This window comes from Clupea harengus, unplaced genomic scaffold, assembly GCF_900700415.2.
Source record: "Clupea harengus unplaced genomic scaffold, Ch_v2.0.2, whole genome shotgun sequence".
Classification (NCBI taxonomy): Eukaryota; Metazoa; Chordata; class Actinopteri; order Clupeiformes; family Clupeidae; genus Clupea; species Clupea harengus.
In genome coordinates, this window is record NW_024879976.1 from 33,127 (window position 1) to 48,866 (window position 15,740).

General features: G+C 40.7%; 1 protein-coding gene across 3 annotated transcripts; it reads right to left on the reverse strand.

The window, feature by feature from the left end:
• Positions 1 to 541: 541 nt before the first annotated feature.
• Positions 542 to 14,207, reverse strand: LOC122131014 (B-cell receptor CD22-like). Of its 3 annotated transcripts, none has more exons than XM_042705909.1 (9): positions 13,171 to 14,207; positions 12,072 to 12,401; positions 11,729 to 11,992; positions 11,220 to 11,492; positions 10,806 to 11,072; positions 10,340 to 10,418; positions 10,166 to 10,220; positions 1,144 to 1,382; positions 542 to 717 (listed from the first exon to the last, which is right to left on the reverse strand). In XM_042705909.1, the coding sequence occupies exons 1-9, from the start codon at positions 13,223 to 13,225 to the stop codon at positions 666 to 668; spliced, it is 1,614 nt and encodes a 537-aa protein (XP_042561843.1). In that variant the 5' UTR covers positions 13,226 to 14,207; the 3' UTR covers positions 542 to 665. The 3 variants fall into 3 exon arrangements, with proteins under 3 accessions (XP_042561843.1, XP_042561845.1, XP_042561844.1); XM_042705911.1 differs by lacking the exons at positions 542 to 717; positions 1,144 to 1,382 and adding exons at positions 8,755 to 9,204; positions 9,947 to 10,050 and having other exon boundaries at positions 10,181 to 10,220; positions 13,171 to 14,206; XM_042705910.1 differs by lacking the exons at positions 542 to 717; positions 1,144 to 1,382 and adding exons at positions 8,755 to 9,204; positions 9,947 to 10,050 and having other exon boundaries at positions 13,171 to 14,205.
• Between the last annotated feature and the right edge of the window lie 1,533 nt (positions 14,208 to 15,740).

Here is a 15,740-nt window from a genome sequence, read left to right on the forward strand (position 1 = left end):
ATGTGGCATGAAACCTATAAGCTCCTCTTGAAATACACACACACACACGCAAAATACACACACACAAGCAAAATGTATCATAATCATAGTTCATTACATAAAAGAACATAATACCATATTAATAATCTGCATTAAATTTGTATTTCAGCAAGTACGCAAATGTGGCATTAAACCTTTCAGCTCCTCTTTATCATCACTTTCAAAATATACGTTTGTTTAACTTATTTCCATACAAAAGCAACTTATGTGATACTTGCTATATATTCATCAGATAGGAATGTATTTTGTGTATGACAGCTGAACTACATAAAGCCAACAAGAAGCATTGCAAATAAGTAAAATATAACTCAAGCATGAGACAAAATGAATGAAATTGAGAAATTATTAAAAAGTGTCTTCCTGTATCTCAAGAGCAAGAGATCAAGATGACAACACCAAGGTCATGGGGTGCCCAGGGAACACATACTGTAGGCAGGTGAAAAATTATATTTGTACAATACTGAAAGGGGGTTGGATAAAGAAAGTAAATGGATCTTGTCATTCATCTTCAAATCCAAATTCACTCACACCTGTGATGGAACAAGTCACCCCTGTCTTCATGCTGTTGATGCCACTCACTGCTGATATCCTCAAACTGAAGTAAGACATACTGTGGTCTCTTGTTTTCATTTTCTGGCTTTGTTGACGGTGCTGTAGATCGCAGTATTATCCTCAGTTCTGCAAAAGAGCACAAATATGATAGAACATGATTATGACAGATTTTAGACATTCAGACATTTTCATTAGCTAGTGCACATTAGTTTGTCTCTAGGACCCATTTAGCTTATTTTCCGGAAATATATGTCCATTGACAGTGAAATGGTTGATGTGAAAGTAGCCTTAACTTAAAAGCTGTGCAAGCCTTCCATGCGCTCTGGACTAATTTTACAGATGCGGTGAGAAATTACTGTTCTAGTTTGTCTAAAACTAAAACTAGCAAGCTATCGACGTAACAGAAAACAGACTAGCCTCACAATCGAAACGAACAGCAGAGCCATCACCAATAGAAGCTACTTGGCTCACTACCTGCTGTATTTTGGTCACAAACATGTGGTGACACCATGCTGTGCTTGGAGTACATAGTGGACAGACTCAGTTACTCACTGATTGACAGCACAGGAGGGACTGCGGAACTGCACTGAAGCGTAATCAACATCCTCCTCCTTTTCTTGGACCTGAGGCTGCATGGTTGGGGAGTCTGGAGCCTTGTCCTTGCTTTTGGCCTTGAACTGGACACTGGCGTACAGGATGCCACCTTCATCTCCTGAGTCCACTCTCTGTGCCTGGTCAGAGGTCCTGGGCACTGCAGACATGTCTTCATCCACAGGACTGGCGTCATCCCTCTAGGGGTTTAGAGACACAGAAATAAAGACAGATGTTATGTTACAGGGGGTCTATAGTTTGAATGCACAACAGCAGAGGTTGCTGGACCTCTCTAATATAGGGTGACCAGACGTCCTCTTTTACCCGGACATGTCCTCTTTCCGGGATTTTGGCTCGTCGGATATTTGTGTTTCTCTGGGTCTTTCACAAATTAGTTATTACGTCCTTACAAGTTTTGGAAAGGGTATGTCCCTTACGTTCTACCTTCTTGCGAGAGCACTGACTGTAGAGAGAACTGTCATTGGTCGACCACTTTCCCATTGTTGCCAGATGTATGATAATTATCCTACAAATACGATAATTTTGAGCCTTTGATACGATACTTCCCCATCTGGCAACACTGAGCACTTTTCCGGCCCCAGTAGTTGCATTGTTTACAATAGTACATGACATCTGCATGTGAAAACTTCATCAGGGGGGAGGGGGCGGGGTCCCGCGATGAAGTGTTCTCTTTTTCACAAACTCAAATCTGGTGACCCTATCTAATACAAACTAGTGCTGTCAAACGATTAAAATATTTAATCGCGATTAATCGCATTTATGTCATAGTTCACTGTTGACATTTTCAGACAACAGTGAAGCTCGCTTCTTTTGCACAACACAACTTTTAAAAGTTAACTTTCCATTCAGAAGCTTTTTATCATCCATTTCGCCGTATCGCGCTCACCATTCACTGAAACCGTAACGTTAGCCTACTACACAGTTTGCAAGGCCAAAAATAATGTTAATCTAAAAAAAAAAATGTACGGCGTTAAAATGGGTTTGCGTTAAGGCCGTTAACAACGCGTTAAACTGACAGCACTAATACAAACATTAACATACACACCTGCCCATCACCCACCGTCCCACTGGTGCTCTTGGTGGATGCTCCTCTCCTACTTCTTTAAAAAATAAACAATAAAAAGACATACAGTGCAATGGGTTTAGTACAGCGCTGTAACTGGAGGAGAGAAACTGACTGTATATTTCAAATAGAAAAATGTAAAACACTTAAACATCACCTGTACACGAACACAAGCATCACTAAGAGAGCCACTACTGGTAAAATCCCCAAAACTGCAAACAGTCCTCCTGGCACACCTGCAGGAAATATGGCAAAAAAACAGGATACATCAATTATTGTGTCCCTCCATTTAATACAATTAAGACATTGATGCACATACACACAGTACATACATACATACATACATACATACATACATACATACATACAAATATATTTCAGTATTTCATAAACTGTCTTCTCATTAAAGTTGTATTTCTGGCAGATGTTAGCATAAGTTAAGAAGTTTGCATAAATGAGCTTCCACAGGGCTATGTGAATGCCCAGATTACTGAGAGATAGTTGTTATCCAAACTTTTTAAGAATAATACACATCCTTAATGTAACAGATATTTAAAATATTAAAAACTTTGACAAAATACCTGCAAAAGGCACTTCAATTTCAGAGGACTTATGACTGCCATATTGATTGTGTGTTACACAATAGTACAATCCACCATTTCCAGAGTCCAAAGTAAAGCTACTATTATTCAATGTGGCAATAAGAATAGAGTCACTTCCAGTCTTCTTGTACCAGGTGTAGTTGTGCACTGGTGGGTTGGCATCACTGCTGCAGGTCAGAGTCACTGATTCACCCTCCACTATGTGACCAGAGGGACTGATTGATGCAGAAGTGTTCTTTGGGGGGTCTAGTTGAAGGTGGAAAAGGAGAAATAAAGTATAAATGTATAAATAAACATCTTAAGGACTAATATGTTATTTAATAAAAGTTCTCACAATAGTATGGGGTCACTGAAAGCAGGGATATGTTATCTTTTAGAGTAAATAATACTCACAGTGAACATCCACCAGAACTGCTGAAGAATTACTGGCTCCAATATCGTTCTTTGCTTCGCAGTGGTAATGCCCACTGAACTCAGAGCTGATATTAGTGATCTGGTTTCTCCATCCTGATCCCTCCATCCGAAAGGTTTCAGCCCTTTTCATCTTAAACCAGGTGTATGTGGTCGCTGGTGGGTTGGCATCACTGCTGCAGGTCAGAGTCACTGAATCACCCTCCACTATGTTACCAGAGGGACTCTGTGATACTGACACATTCCTTGGAGCATCTGTATGAAGTAATTAGAAAATTATAACAATTTAAACAAACTACTTTTATCATTAATATGAACTGTGTTCCACAAGCAGACACATGTAGTATAGTAAAACAATAACAACTTCAGACTTACAACTTATGACTATCAGGTGTCAAATGTGAACTGATCTTTTCATTACCAGGAAACTGAAGTGCATAATCTGCTAACAGTAAACAGCAACTGATAGAATGTAGTTAACATACATCTCACAACGAGAGTCACTGCAGGTGATGGATGATCCTCGTGTCCACTTAAAGCACAGGAGTAATTGCGTGAATCCTTGCTGCTGACTGAATTGAGGATGAGAGTGTTATTTCTCATTGTGTGTTGGTTGGAAACAAGCTTTCTGTCCTGATACCAGATGTAGGTGGGGTTGACATGTGTAGAACATGAGGGGTTGCAGGTCAGTGTCACCCTCTGTCCCTCTGTCACTGTGGTAGGACTCATCCCTACCTGCAGAGCTGAAGGGAACAGAACATTATATCCCATCATCACCAACATGACTGTATACACATTAGAACCATGAACACACCTACTTACTTGGAACTGAGAGTTTGACCCCAGGACTTCCAGAGTACTTCCCACCGGGATCATCTGTTATAAACCTAAACTGATATTCTCCAGAGTCACTCTCTCTAAGACCTTCCATCTTCATGCTGCAGTCATTCTCTTTGTTTCCAAGGAACTTGACACGATCCTTATATTTATTCTTCTGGCTTAAATCTTCCCATGTCCCTGGTTCATGCCAGAATGTTTCAGTCACTGTTACTCTATTTGGATATGAGTAAGAGCAGCCCATAGTCACTGATGATCCCCTCATGGCACAGATACTCTGAGGAGTGTAGGTCACACTCCAGCAACCTAGAACACCTGAATCAGAAACAAGCCGTAATTTGGACCAACTCACCTACGAGAAGACTGGTTGGCCATCATCAGTTTTAACCCTTGGGAAATTTAGGGTACCAGTATAATAGGGTGATGTCATGAGTGGGAAAATGTAAAATCACATTCAGCCATGAAATGTTTAGTTTTAAAATATAGTACAGTAAATACTCCTCACACTGCGTATCTGTCCTTACAAATGTATCAGATGACTGATGCTATGTGTGTATTGGTCACGCAACCCAGTAGTGTCTTATTAACTCTTCATGGGTTTCCATTGAGCCAATGATCAAACCAACCAATGTAATAAGAGACTAGTGAGTCATTTCCACGGGTGTGAAGTCATAGTGTGGTTATGATGATTATTATAAGTGACAAGGCCAGTTCAAACTGCACTTACACGCTGAAGGTGAAGGATGATCCTCATGTCCTTTCAGAGCACAGGAGTAACTGCCTTTGTCTCTCTTACTCACTGAGGTTAGAGTCAGTGTGTGGCCACTGATTGTCGGTTGGCTGGTAACAGGTGTGTTCCAGATGTAGGTGGGGTTGGCATGTGCAGGACATGGTTGGGCGTGGTTGCAGGTCAGTGTCACCCTCTGACCATCTGTCACTGCAGTAGAACTCATCACTACCTGCAGAGCTGAAGGGAACAGAACATTATTTCTCATCATCACCAACATGACTGTATACACATTAGAACCATGAACACACATACTTACTGGAAACTGAGAGTTTGACCCCAGGACTTCCAGAGAACTTCCCTTTGGGATCATTTGTTATAAACCTAAACTGATATTCTCCAGAGTCACTCTCTCTAAGACCTTCCATCCTCATGCTGCAGTCATTCTCTTTGTTTCCAAGGAACTTGACACGATCCTTATATTTTTCCTTCTGGCTTAAATCTTCCCTTGTCTCTTGTTCATGCCAGAATGTTTCAGTCACTGTTACTCTATTTGGATATGAGTAAGAGCAGCCCATAGTCACTGATGATCCCCTCATGGCACAGATACTCTGAGGAGTGTAGGTCACACTCCAGCAATCTAGAACACCTGAATCAGAAACAAGCCGTAATTTGGACCAACTCACCTACGAGAAGACTGGTTGGCCATCATCAGTTTTAACCTTCGAAAACATAGGTTACCAGTATAATGGGGTGATGTCATGAGTGGGAATATATAAAATCACATTCATCCATGAAATGTTTAGTTTTATAATATAGTACAGTAAATACGCCTCACACTGCGTATCTTTCCTTACAAATGCAGCAGATGACTGATGCTATGTGTGTGTTGGTAACGCAACCCAGTAGTGTCTTATTAACTCTTTATGGGATTTCCATCTGTGGGTCCAAGTTTAAGCCAATGATGAAACCAACCAATGTAATAAGGCACTAGTCAGTCATTTCCATGGGTTTGTAGTGCGGTGGTTATGATATTATTATAATCGACGAGGCCAGTTCAAACTGCACTTACACACTGAAGGTGAAGGATGTTGTAATTACACCTTCAATAAGGTGCAGTGCAATTCTATGAGTAGCCTACTATAGAATTTGATAGTCAATCAATACAATGTTAAACTCGTGAACATATAGGTTTCTGTTCATTTAAGAACTTGCTGGATTGTCAGCCCAGCAGTGCAGTAATGTGTTTAACTGGACAGTTTTCACAGAGCAGTAATGTGATGCCCATTGGTATGGACCTAAAACAGCACATGAATATGGGTTTGGTAAAAAAAAAAAGAAGTTCAAAGCGCACTGCATGAAGCTTATTATTTGTATCTATTACACTCGTACAGACATATAGACATTATAGATATAATAACAGACCTGGTAGAGACAAAAGGAATGCAACCAAACATGTGTTTCCTTCACAGAAGTGCATGTCTACGTCAACCTGCAATTATACTACACAAATACACATATGATGAATATAAAACAGTAGTATATAGTAACTGTATAGTATCATATTTACTGGAGTAGCAGGCCATAGGGTGAGTATGAAGTATGAGCGGCATGACTACAGTAAATGACAGCACCCTAGTTTTGTTCCTCATGGTCAAATTAACTTCATACTCAACCTATGGGCTGCCACCGGAGTAATTAGATAACGCACAGTCACAGAAAATACTTCTTCCCTATTTGCTGGTTGATGTTTTATGTTCTGATGGATAGATCAGTACTCTACACCAATACTCTTATAACAACCACAGCAAAAGTATCACTTGGCTGATAGCAGCCTATCTTAAAGTAATCTCCTTTAGCCTACATTACATATGAGTTTACAATAGAGAGCAGTGCCAAACACACACATCAGCAAACCCAGTGCACTTAGCAATAGAGCCGTCTTTCCAAAGAAAACAAGCACAACTTATTCCAACTCATAGCAACTCCAAGTCATTGATCTGACATACCCGACCGGTTCCTTTTCACAGTATTTAAGCTAATTTCCTGACTTGCAACCTTCCATCTTAACTACAAATATAGTTAATACCAACATATTTTGAATCTCACAATCATATCAAACTAAACTGTAAGCCTTTGCAGAATTATTATGGAGATAATTCGAATTTTTTTTACTTACATGCTGAGAGAAGTCTTTGTTGTTCAGCGCACTCTTTCACCCTCAAATGGCAGTTAGCTGAGAACTACCTGGTTAAATAAATGTGGTGGGAGAGGCTAAAGTTGCCACTGTAGAGCTAAATATCATGACTTCCCTTTCTCATTGGTTACTCTATTCTTTATCTGTAATAGAGACTGAGCCTCTGCTGTTTGTGTACTTCCCCCATTTATTTTGGCTGATGACAACGTAATTGACACGTATCCGAGCAACAGGTCCATATAGTCTGGCCAATAGAGGAAGATGTTGCTGCAAGTTTCATTTATGGAGGGTTGTTTTAATGATATGTTTCTTAGACTACACAAGCAATGCATGTAAGAGAAATGTTAGGTTGTAACATGTAAGGTTTAGTGGTAAAAAGATTTGAACGCAAATGATTTCCACATTAATCAACTTTATGCATGAAAATAACAGAAAACTATGTCAGCATACTGACAAAAAGGTCATTGCCCTCAGAGGAAGCTTTTTTTTTTACAACACAAGAGTGATCCAATCCCAGTTCTTTACTTCATGGAGGTAAAAGAACAGAACAATCCTGTCCGTCCCTGACCGAGACGGACGGTTCACTTGGTCCTGGGCGCTGAGAAGCTGCCCACTGCTCCTGGAGGATCCTGGAGGAGGGACGATCCGGGATGGGTTAAAGGCAGAGCAAAAATTCACGGCGACCTCAGGCCTGCGTGTGCATGTGTGTGTGTGTGTGTGTAGTGTGTCCTGGTCGCCTCCATATATATATATAACACGTGTGTGTTGCTGTGAGTTGTTCGTGCAATAAAAAACTGACTGGAGTCAGCCTTGTTTGTTTGTTTATTTGTTGTAAGTGAAGTGTGAACCCTGTCCTCTCCCCTAGTGGATGATCTGAGTATTGCATGGGTAGTCCAGATTCGGCCCTTTCCCAGTGGAGACTGACGGTATTGCATGAGGGTAGTTTTAGCCTCTCATTTGATTTGATCTCATATACACCCACATAACATGCCTTCCTCAAACCTTACTCACACATAGAGGTAGTCCTGTGTTCATTATATCTACAATCTCTACAGAGCTTGCCTGTCATATAATGGCACTCGCCACTAAAATATACAATTAAATATTTTATTTTTGTTTTTCATTGTTTCACTCACAGCAACTCATTATATAGGTTTCTGCGTATAACAGACGATCTCTGTAAAACAACTTACAAATTACAGGTTTTCTGTGGGAAACACACCTATGCAAATTGTTTAAAAATACCGGGTTCACCGAGTTCGTTCTTGGACATTGCAATTCAACACAATCCTTTACTGAGAAGAAACAGACCTATTGCAATGAAGGCCTCTTTCACCGCTAAGATACTGAATGTCTCTTATGCATTTATTGCAAACACAGCGTGCTAAGTAAACATACAAGTCAACAACAAAAAACAACATACCATAATATGTTATATATATGTATTTTTTAATAAGTCACTTTTACACACACGGGGATGCACTAGTTTCATAATAATGAAACACACACACACAAGCAAAATGTATCATAATCATAGTTCATTACATAAAAGAACATAACACCATATTATTAATCTGCATCACATTTGTATTTCAGCAAGTACGCAAATGTGGCAATAAACCTTTCAGCTCCTCTTTATCATCACTTTCAAAATACGTTTGTTTAACTTATTTCCATACAAAAGCAACTTATGTGATACTTGCTATATATTTATCAGATAGGAATGTATTTTGTGTATGACAGCTGAACTACATATAGCCAACAAGAAGCATTGCAACTAAGTAAAATATAACTCAAGCATAAGGCAAAATGAATGAAATTGAAAAATTACTAAAAAGTGTGTTCCTGTATCTCAAGAGTAAGAGATCAAGATGACAACACCAAGGTCATGTGGTACCCAGGGGACACATACTGTAGACTGGTGAAAAATGATATTTGTACAATACTGAAAGAGGGGTTGGATAAAGCAAGTAAATGGCTCTTGTCATTCATTTTCAAATCTAAATTAACTCACACCTGTGATGGTACAAGTCACCCCTGTCTCCATGCTGTTGATGCCACTCACTGCTGATATCCTCAAACTGAGTTAAGACATACTGTGGTATATTGTGTTCCACTTCTGGATTAGTCGATGTTGCTGTAGATCACAGCATCATCCTCAGTTCTGTAAGAGAGCATAATTATGATAGAACATGATTATGATACATTTTTCCTTCAGGCATTTTCATTACTTGGTGCATATAAGTTTACCTCTAGGACCCTTTAGATATGATTTTCACTGTCAAATACGGGCGGCTCGTGGGACCGCAACATAAAAGAAGGGAGACGGACAACAAAGCTATATTTCTAAATAACATAGATATTTATTAAATCCCGACGAAATGTAAAGAAAAGGAAAACGTGTCTAGGTGTTTCATGTACAGTATGTATGGATTGGTGTTAGTGGTGTGAGGTTGGACAGGAATGGAGTGTAAGTGTGTGCGTCAATAAGAGGAGTGAAGAGGATGAGGTGAGCTAAGAGAGAGAGAGAGAGAGAGAGAGAGAGAGAGAGAGAGAGAGAGAGAGAGAGAGACACAGGTGTCCACAGGTGTTATTATCTCCCACACCTCCCCAGGTAATCAGTCAATCATCCTCCCCACTGCTGCCTGCAGCCCATGCATGGCCACTACAAAGTCTACAGGGGGCACAGGGGGGTCGTAACGCGGTGAGAAATGATTGTTCTAGTTTGTGTAGAACTAGCAAACTATCGAGGTAACAGCAAACAGACTAGCATCACAAGCACCGAGAACAGCAGAGCCATCACCAATAAAAGCTACTTGGCTCACTACCTGGTGTATTTTGGTCACAAACATGTGGTGACACCATGCTGTGCCTGGAGTACATAGTGAACAGACTCAGTTACTCACTGATTGACAACACAGGAGGGACTGCAAAACTGCACTCTCTGTGCCTGGTCAGAGGTCCTGGGCACTGCAGACGTGTTTTCATACACAGGACTGGCGTCATCCTTCTAGGGGTTTACAGACAGAAATAAAGACAGATGTTATGTAACAGGGGGACTATAGTTTGAATACACAACAGCAGAGGTTGCTGGATCTCTCTAACACAAACATTGACATACACACCTGCCCATCACCCACCGTCTCACTGGTGCTCTTGGTGGATGCTCCTCTCCTACTTCTTTAAAAAATAAACAATAAAAAGACATACAGTGCAATGGGTTTAGTACAGCGCTGTAACTGGAGGAGAGAAACTGACTATATTTAAAATAGAAAAATGTAAAGCACTTAAACAATTACCTGCACGCGAACACAAGCACGACTATGAGAGCCACTACTGGTATAATCCCCAAAACGGCAAACAGTCCTCCTGGCACACCTACAGGAAATATGGCAAAAAAACAGTTTATCAATTATTGTGTCCCTCCATTTAATACAATTAAGACATTGATGCACATACACACAGTACATACATACATACATACATACATGTATACATACATATATAAACACATACACACAGTACATACATACATACATACATACATACAAATATATTTCAGTATTTCATCAACTGTCTTCTCATTAAAGTTGTATTTCTGGCAGATGTTAGCATAAGTTAACAAGTTTGCATAAATGAGCTTCCACAGGGCTATGTGAATGCCCAGATTACTGAGAGATAGTTGTTATCCAAACTTTTTAAGAATAATACACATCCTTAATAAGATAACAGATATTTAAAATATTAAAAACTTTGACAAAATACCTGCAAAAGGCACTTCAATTTCAGAGGACTTATGACTGCCATATTCATTGTGTGCTACACAATAGTACAATCCACCATTTCCAGAGGCCAACAGAAAGCTACTACTATTCCATGTGGCTATAAGAATAGAGTCACTTCCAGTCTTCTTGTACCAGGTGCAGTTGTGCACTGGTGGGTTGGCATCACTGCTGCAGGTCAGAGTCACTGAATCTCCATCAACTGTGTTACCAGAGGGACTGAATGATGCAGAAGTGTTCTTTGGGGGGTCTAGTTCAAGGTGGAAAAGGAGAAATAAAGTATAAATGTATAAGTGAACGCCTTAAGGACTAATATGTTATTTGATCAAAGTTCTCACAATAGTATAGGGTTACTGAAATCATGAATATATTATCTTTTAACGTAAATAATACCCACAGTGAACATCCACCAGAACTGCTGAAGAATTACTGGCTCCAATATCGTTCTTTGCTTCACAGTGGTAATGCCCACTGAACTCAGAGCTAATATTAGTGATCTGGTTTCTCCATCCTGATCCCTCCATCTGAAAGGTTTCAGCCCTTTTCATCTTAAACCAGGTGTATGTGGTCGCTGGTGGGTTGGCATCACTGCTGCAGGTCAGAGTCACTGAATCACCCTCCACTATGTTACCAGAGGGACTCAGTGATACTGACACATTCCTTGGAGCATCTGTATGAAGTAATTAGAAAATTATAACAATTTTAAACAAACTATACTTTTATCATTAATAAGAACTGTGTTCCACAAGTAGACACATGTAGTATAGTAAAACAATAACAACTTCAGATTCCTTCATTCTTATGACTATCAGGTGCTAAATGTGAACTGATCTTTTCATTACCAGGAAACTGAAGTGCATAATCTGCTAACAGTAAACCGCAACTGATAGAATGTAGTTAACATACATCTCACAACGAGAGTCACTGCAGGTGATGGATAATCCTTGTGTCCACTTAAAGCACAGGAGTAATTGCCTGAATCCTTGCTGCTGACTGAATTGAGGATGAGAGGGTTGTCTCTCATTGTGTGTTGGTTGGAAACAAGTTTTCTGTCCTGGTACCAGATGTAGGTGGGGTTGGCATTTGCAGGACATGGTTGGATGTGGTTGCAGGTCAGTGTCACCCTTTGTCCCTCTGTCACTGTGGGAGGACTCATCACTACCTGCAGAGCTGAAGGGAACAGAACATTATTTCTCATCATCACCAGCATGACTGTATACACATTAGAACCATGAACACACATACTTACTGGAAACTGAGAGTGTGACCCCAGGACTTCCAGAGTACCTCCCACCGGAATAATTTGTTATAAACTTAAACTGATATTCTCCAGAGTCACTCTCTCTAAGACCTTCCATCTTCATGCTGCAGTTATTCACAGTGTTTCCAAGGAACTTGACACGATCCTTATATTTGTCCTTCTTGCTTAAATCTTCCCATGTCCCTTGTTCATGCCAAAATGTTTCAGTCACTGTTACTCTATTTGGATATGAGTAAGAGCAGCCCATAGTCACTGATGATCCCCTCATGGCACAGATACTCTGAGGAGTGTAGGTCACACTCCAGCAATCTAGAACACCTGAATCAGAAACAAGCCGTAATTTGGACCAACTCACCTACGAGAAGACTGGTTGGCCATCATCAGTTTTAACCTTTGGAATTTTAGGGTACCAGTATAATGGGATGATGTCATGAGTGGGAAAATGTAAAATCACATTCAGCCATGAAATGTTTAGTTTTAAAATATAGTACAGTAAATACCCCTCACACTGCGTATCTGTCCTTACAAATGCAGCAAATGACTGATGCTATGTGTGTATTGGTCACGCAACCCAGTAGTGTCTTATTTACTCTTTATGGGGTTTCCATCTGTGGGACCAAGTTTGAGCCAATGATGAAACCAATCAATGTAATGAGGCACTAGTCTGTGCGGTGGTTATGGTGAGATTATTATAAGTGACGAGGCCAGTTCAAACTGCACTTACACACTGAAGGTGAAGGATGATGTAATTACACCTTCAATCAGGTGCAGTGCAATTCTATGAGTAGCCTACTATAGAATGTGATAGTCAATCAATACAATGTGAAACTCGTGACCATATAGGTTTCTGCTCATTTAAGAACTTGCTGGATTGTCAGCCCAGCAGTGCAGTAATGTGTTTAACTGGACAGTTTTCATAGAGCAGTAATGTGATGCCCATTGGTATTGACCTAAAACAGCACATGAGTTTGGGTTTGGTCAACAACAAAAAAGACAGAATGAGGAAGTTCAAAGCGCACTGCATGAAGGTCATTATTTGTATCTGGTATGCTTGTACAGACAGAATAATAAAGATATAGTAACAGACCTGGTAGAGACAGAAGGAATGCAACCAAACATGTGTTTCCTTCACAGAAGTGCATGTCTACGTCAACCTGCAATTATACTACACAAATACACATATGATGAATATAAAACGGTAGTATTTAGTGACAGTATAGTATGGTATTGGATATCGCACAGTCACAGAAAATACTTCTTCCCTATTTGCTGGTAGATGTGTTATGTTCTGATAGATAGATCAGTACTTTACACCAACACTCTTATAACAACCACAGCAAAAGTTTCACTTGGCTGATAGCAGCCCATCTTAAATTAGTCTCCAGTAGCCTACATTACATATGAGTTTACAATAGAGAGCAGTGCCAAGACACACACATCAGCAAACCCAGTGTACTTGGCAATAGAGCCGTTTTTCCAAAGAAAACAAGTACAACTTATTGCAACTCACAGCAACTCATAGCCACTCCAAGTCATTGATCTGACGTATGGTACCGGTTCCCTTTCACAGTATTTAAGCTCACTTGCAACATTCCATCTTAACTACACATATGTACAGTATAATACCAACATATTTTTCATCTCATAATGATATCAAACTAAACTGTAAGCCTTTGGAAAATGAAACATTCTGTAGAACATTAAAACATTCTGTACTTACATGCTGAGAGAAGTCTTTGTTGTTTATTAAACCGTTTCACCCTCAAATGGCAATAAGCTGAGCACTGCCTGCTTAAATGTCGTTGGAAAAGTTGCCACTGTAGAGCTAAATATAATGACTTCCCTTTCTCATTGGTTACCCTGTGTGGTTTTATGTTGAATATCTACTGTGTGTGTCTAGTTTTTTAAGACTGACGTCATGCTGGAGAGTGAAAAGCTTTTTTTTCTATTTATGAACTTCCTTTAGACATGCAGATGTTGAGGGTTGTTCTCGACTCATATCATATCATCATAAAAGCAATAGTGTAAAATAATGCAGAAAACTCAAAGAAAGTTGTTTCATTGTAGGAGAAAAAGATAAAATAAAATCAAGCTATAGTATGTCTCTAAGAAAGCACTCAGTTAAACTGACATTTTTACCACACCTTTGTCTATTTACTTTGAGCCATTTTGACAGATGTAGAATGGGGAAATGGGAGTCAAAGGCCTCAGCTTGTTAACGTTGATGAACTGCATTTGTGGTGAAACTCAATCATATCCATCACCAGACAACCCTGTTTCCTCTACTGTGACCTTTGAACCGACCGTTAGCATTTGTGTTGCAGGACTTTGGTGGTGACTGTGTGCTGAACACTGTGCTGGATCTGGAGAAGACGTCATCACCTCCTGTGAGCTACACTGTCAGATGTCCCTGCTCACTGAAATAAGCAAACATTGAAGAGGTGCTTATCTATGAAACAAAATGGCTGCAACACCTGCCGTTTTTACATGACATATATGCCCAGCAACTTTTTGCAATTCTGGGACATAGTTTTGAACTCAGCTCTTTCTGAAATCTGTTCAAAGACCCCCACCCATTTCCCACTCATGTGCTCATAGGGACTGCATGGACAATGCATGGTATTATATAGGTCTGGGCTGCCAGTGTCCCAGTGTATGCTTCTCTATGTGTGCAGGTCTGGGCTGCCAGTATCCCAGTGTATGCTTCTCTATGTGTGCAGGTCTGTGCTGCCAGTGTCCCAGTGTATGCTTCTCTATGTGTGCAGGTCTGGGCTGCCAGTGTCCCAGTGTATGCTTCTCTATGTGTGCAGGTCTGGGCTGCCAGTGTCCCAGTGTATGCTTCTCTATGTGTGCAGGTTATTCCAGATATTGGATGAGTTACTATACGCTCCCCCAGTGGGCCAGGAAGATGGTGTGCTCCAACTCACAGAGAGAGAGGGAGAGAGAGAGAGAGAGAGAGAGAGAGAGAGAGAGAGACCACTGTTTATATATAGGCCATAAAAAGTCCCTTGTGCAAAAGTGTGTGTGTTAAAAGAGTAAACTAGGTCATAGTGGTGTCCCAAATTCAGTGTCATATTGAACACACTGCCTCTGGTGCCACGTGTGTGTTCATGTCACACTGCCTCTGTGTGTGTGTTCATGTCACACTGCCTCTGTGTGTGTGTTCATGTCACACTGCCTCTGGTGCCACGTGTGTGTTCATGTCACACTGCCTCTGGTGCCACGTGTGTGTTCATGTCACACTGCCTCTGATGTCACGTGTGTGTTCAGGTCACACTGCCTCTGTGTGTGTGTTCATGTCACACTGCCTCTGTGTGTGTGTTCATGTCACACTGCCTCTGGTGTCACGTGTGTGTTCATGTCACACTGCCTCTGTGTGTGTGTTCATGTCACACTGCCTCTGTGTGTGTGTTCATGTCACACTGCCTCTGTGTGTGTGTTCATGTCACACTGCCTCTGGTGCCACGTGTGTGTTCATGTCACACTGCCTCTGGTGCCACGTGTGTGTTCATGTCACACTGCCTCTGTGTGTGTGTTCATGTCACACTGCCTCTGTGTGTGTGTTCATGTCACACTGCCTCTGGTGCCACGTGTGTGTTCATGTCACACTGCCTCTGGTGCCACGTGTGTGTTCATGTCACACTGCCTCTGTGTGTG

Excerpts from the sequence above, each read along its gene's own strand:
- LOC122131014 (XM_042705909.1), bottom strand. The coding sequence starts at position 13,225 with ATGCACTTCTGTGAAGGAAACACATGTTTGGTTGCATTCCTTCTGTCT. Across the intron at positions 11,073-11,219 it reads AGTTCTGGTGGATGTTCACT|ACCCCCCAAAGAACACTTCT; the intron begins GTGGGTATTATT and ends ACCTTGAACTAG. Across the intron at positions 10,419-10,805 it reads AATTGAAGTGCCTTTTGCAG|GTGTGCCAGGAGGACTGTTT; the intron begins GTATTTTGTCAA and ends TATTTCCTGTAG.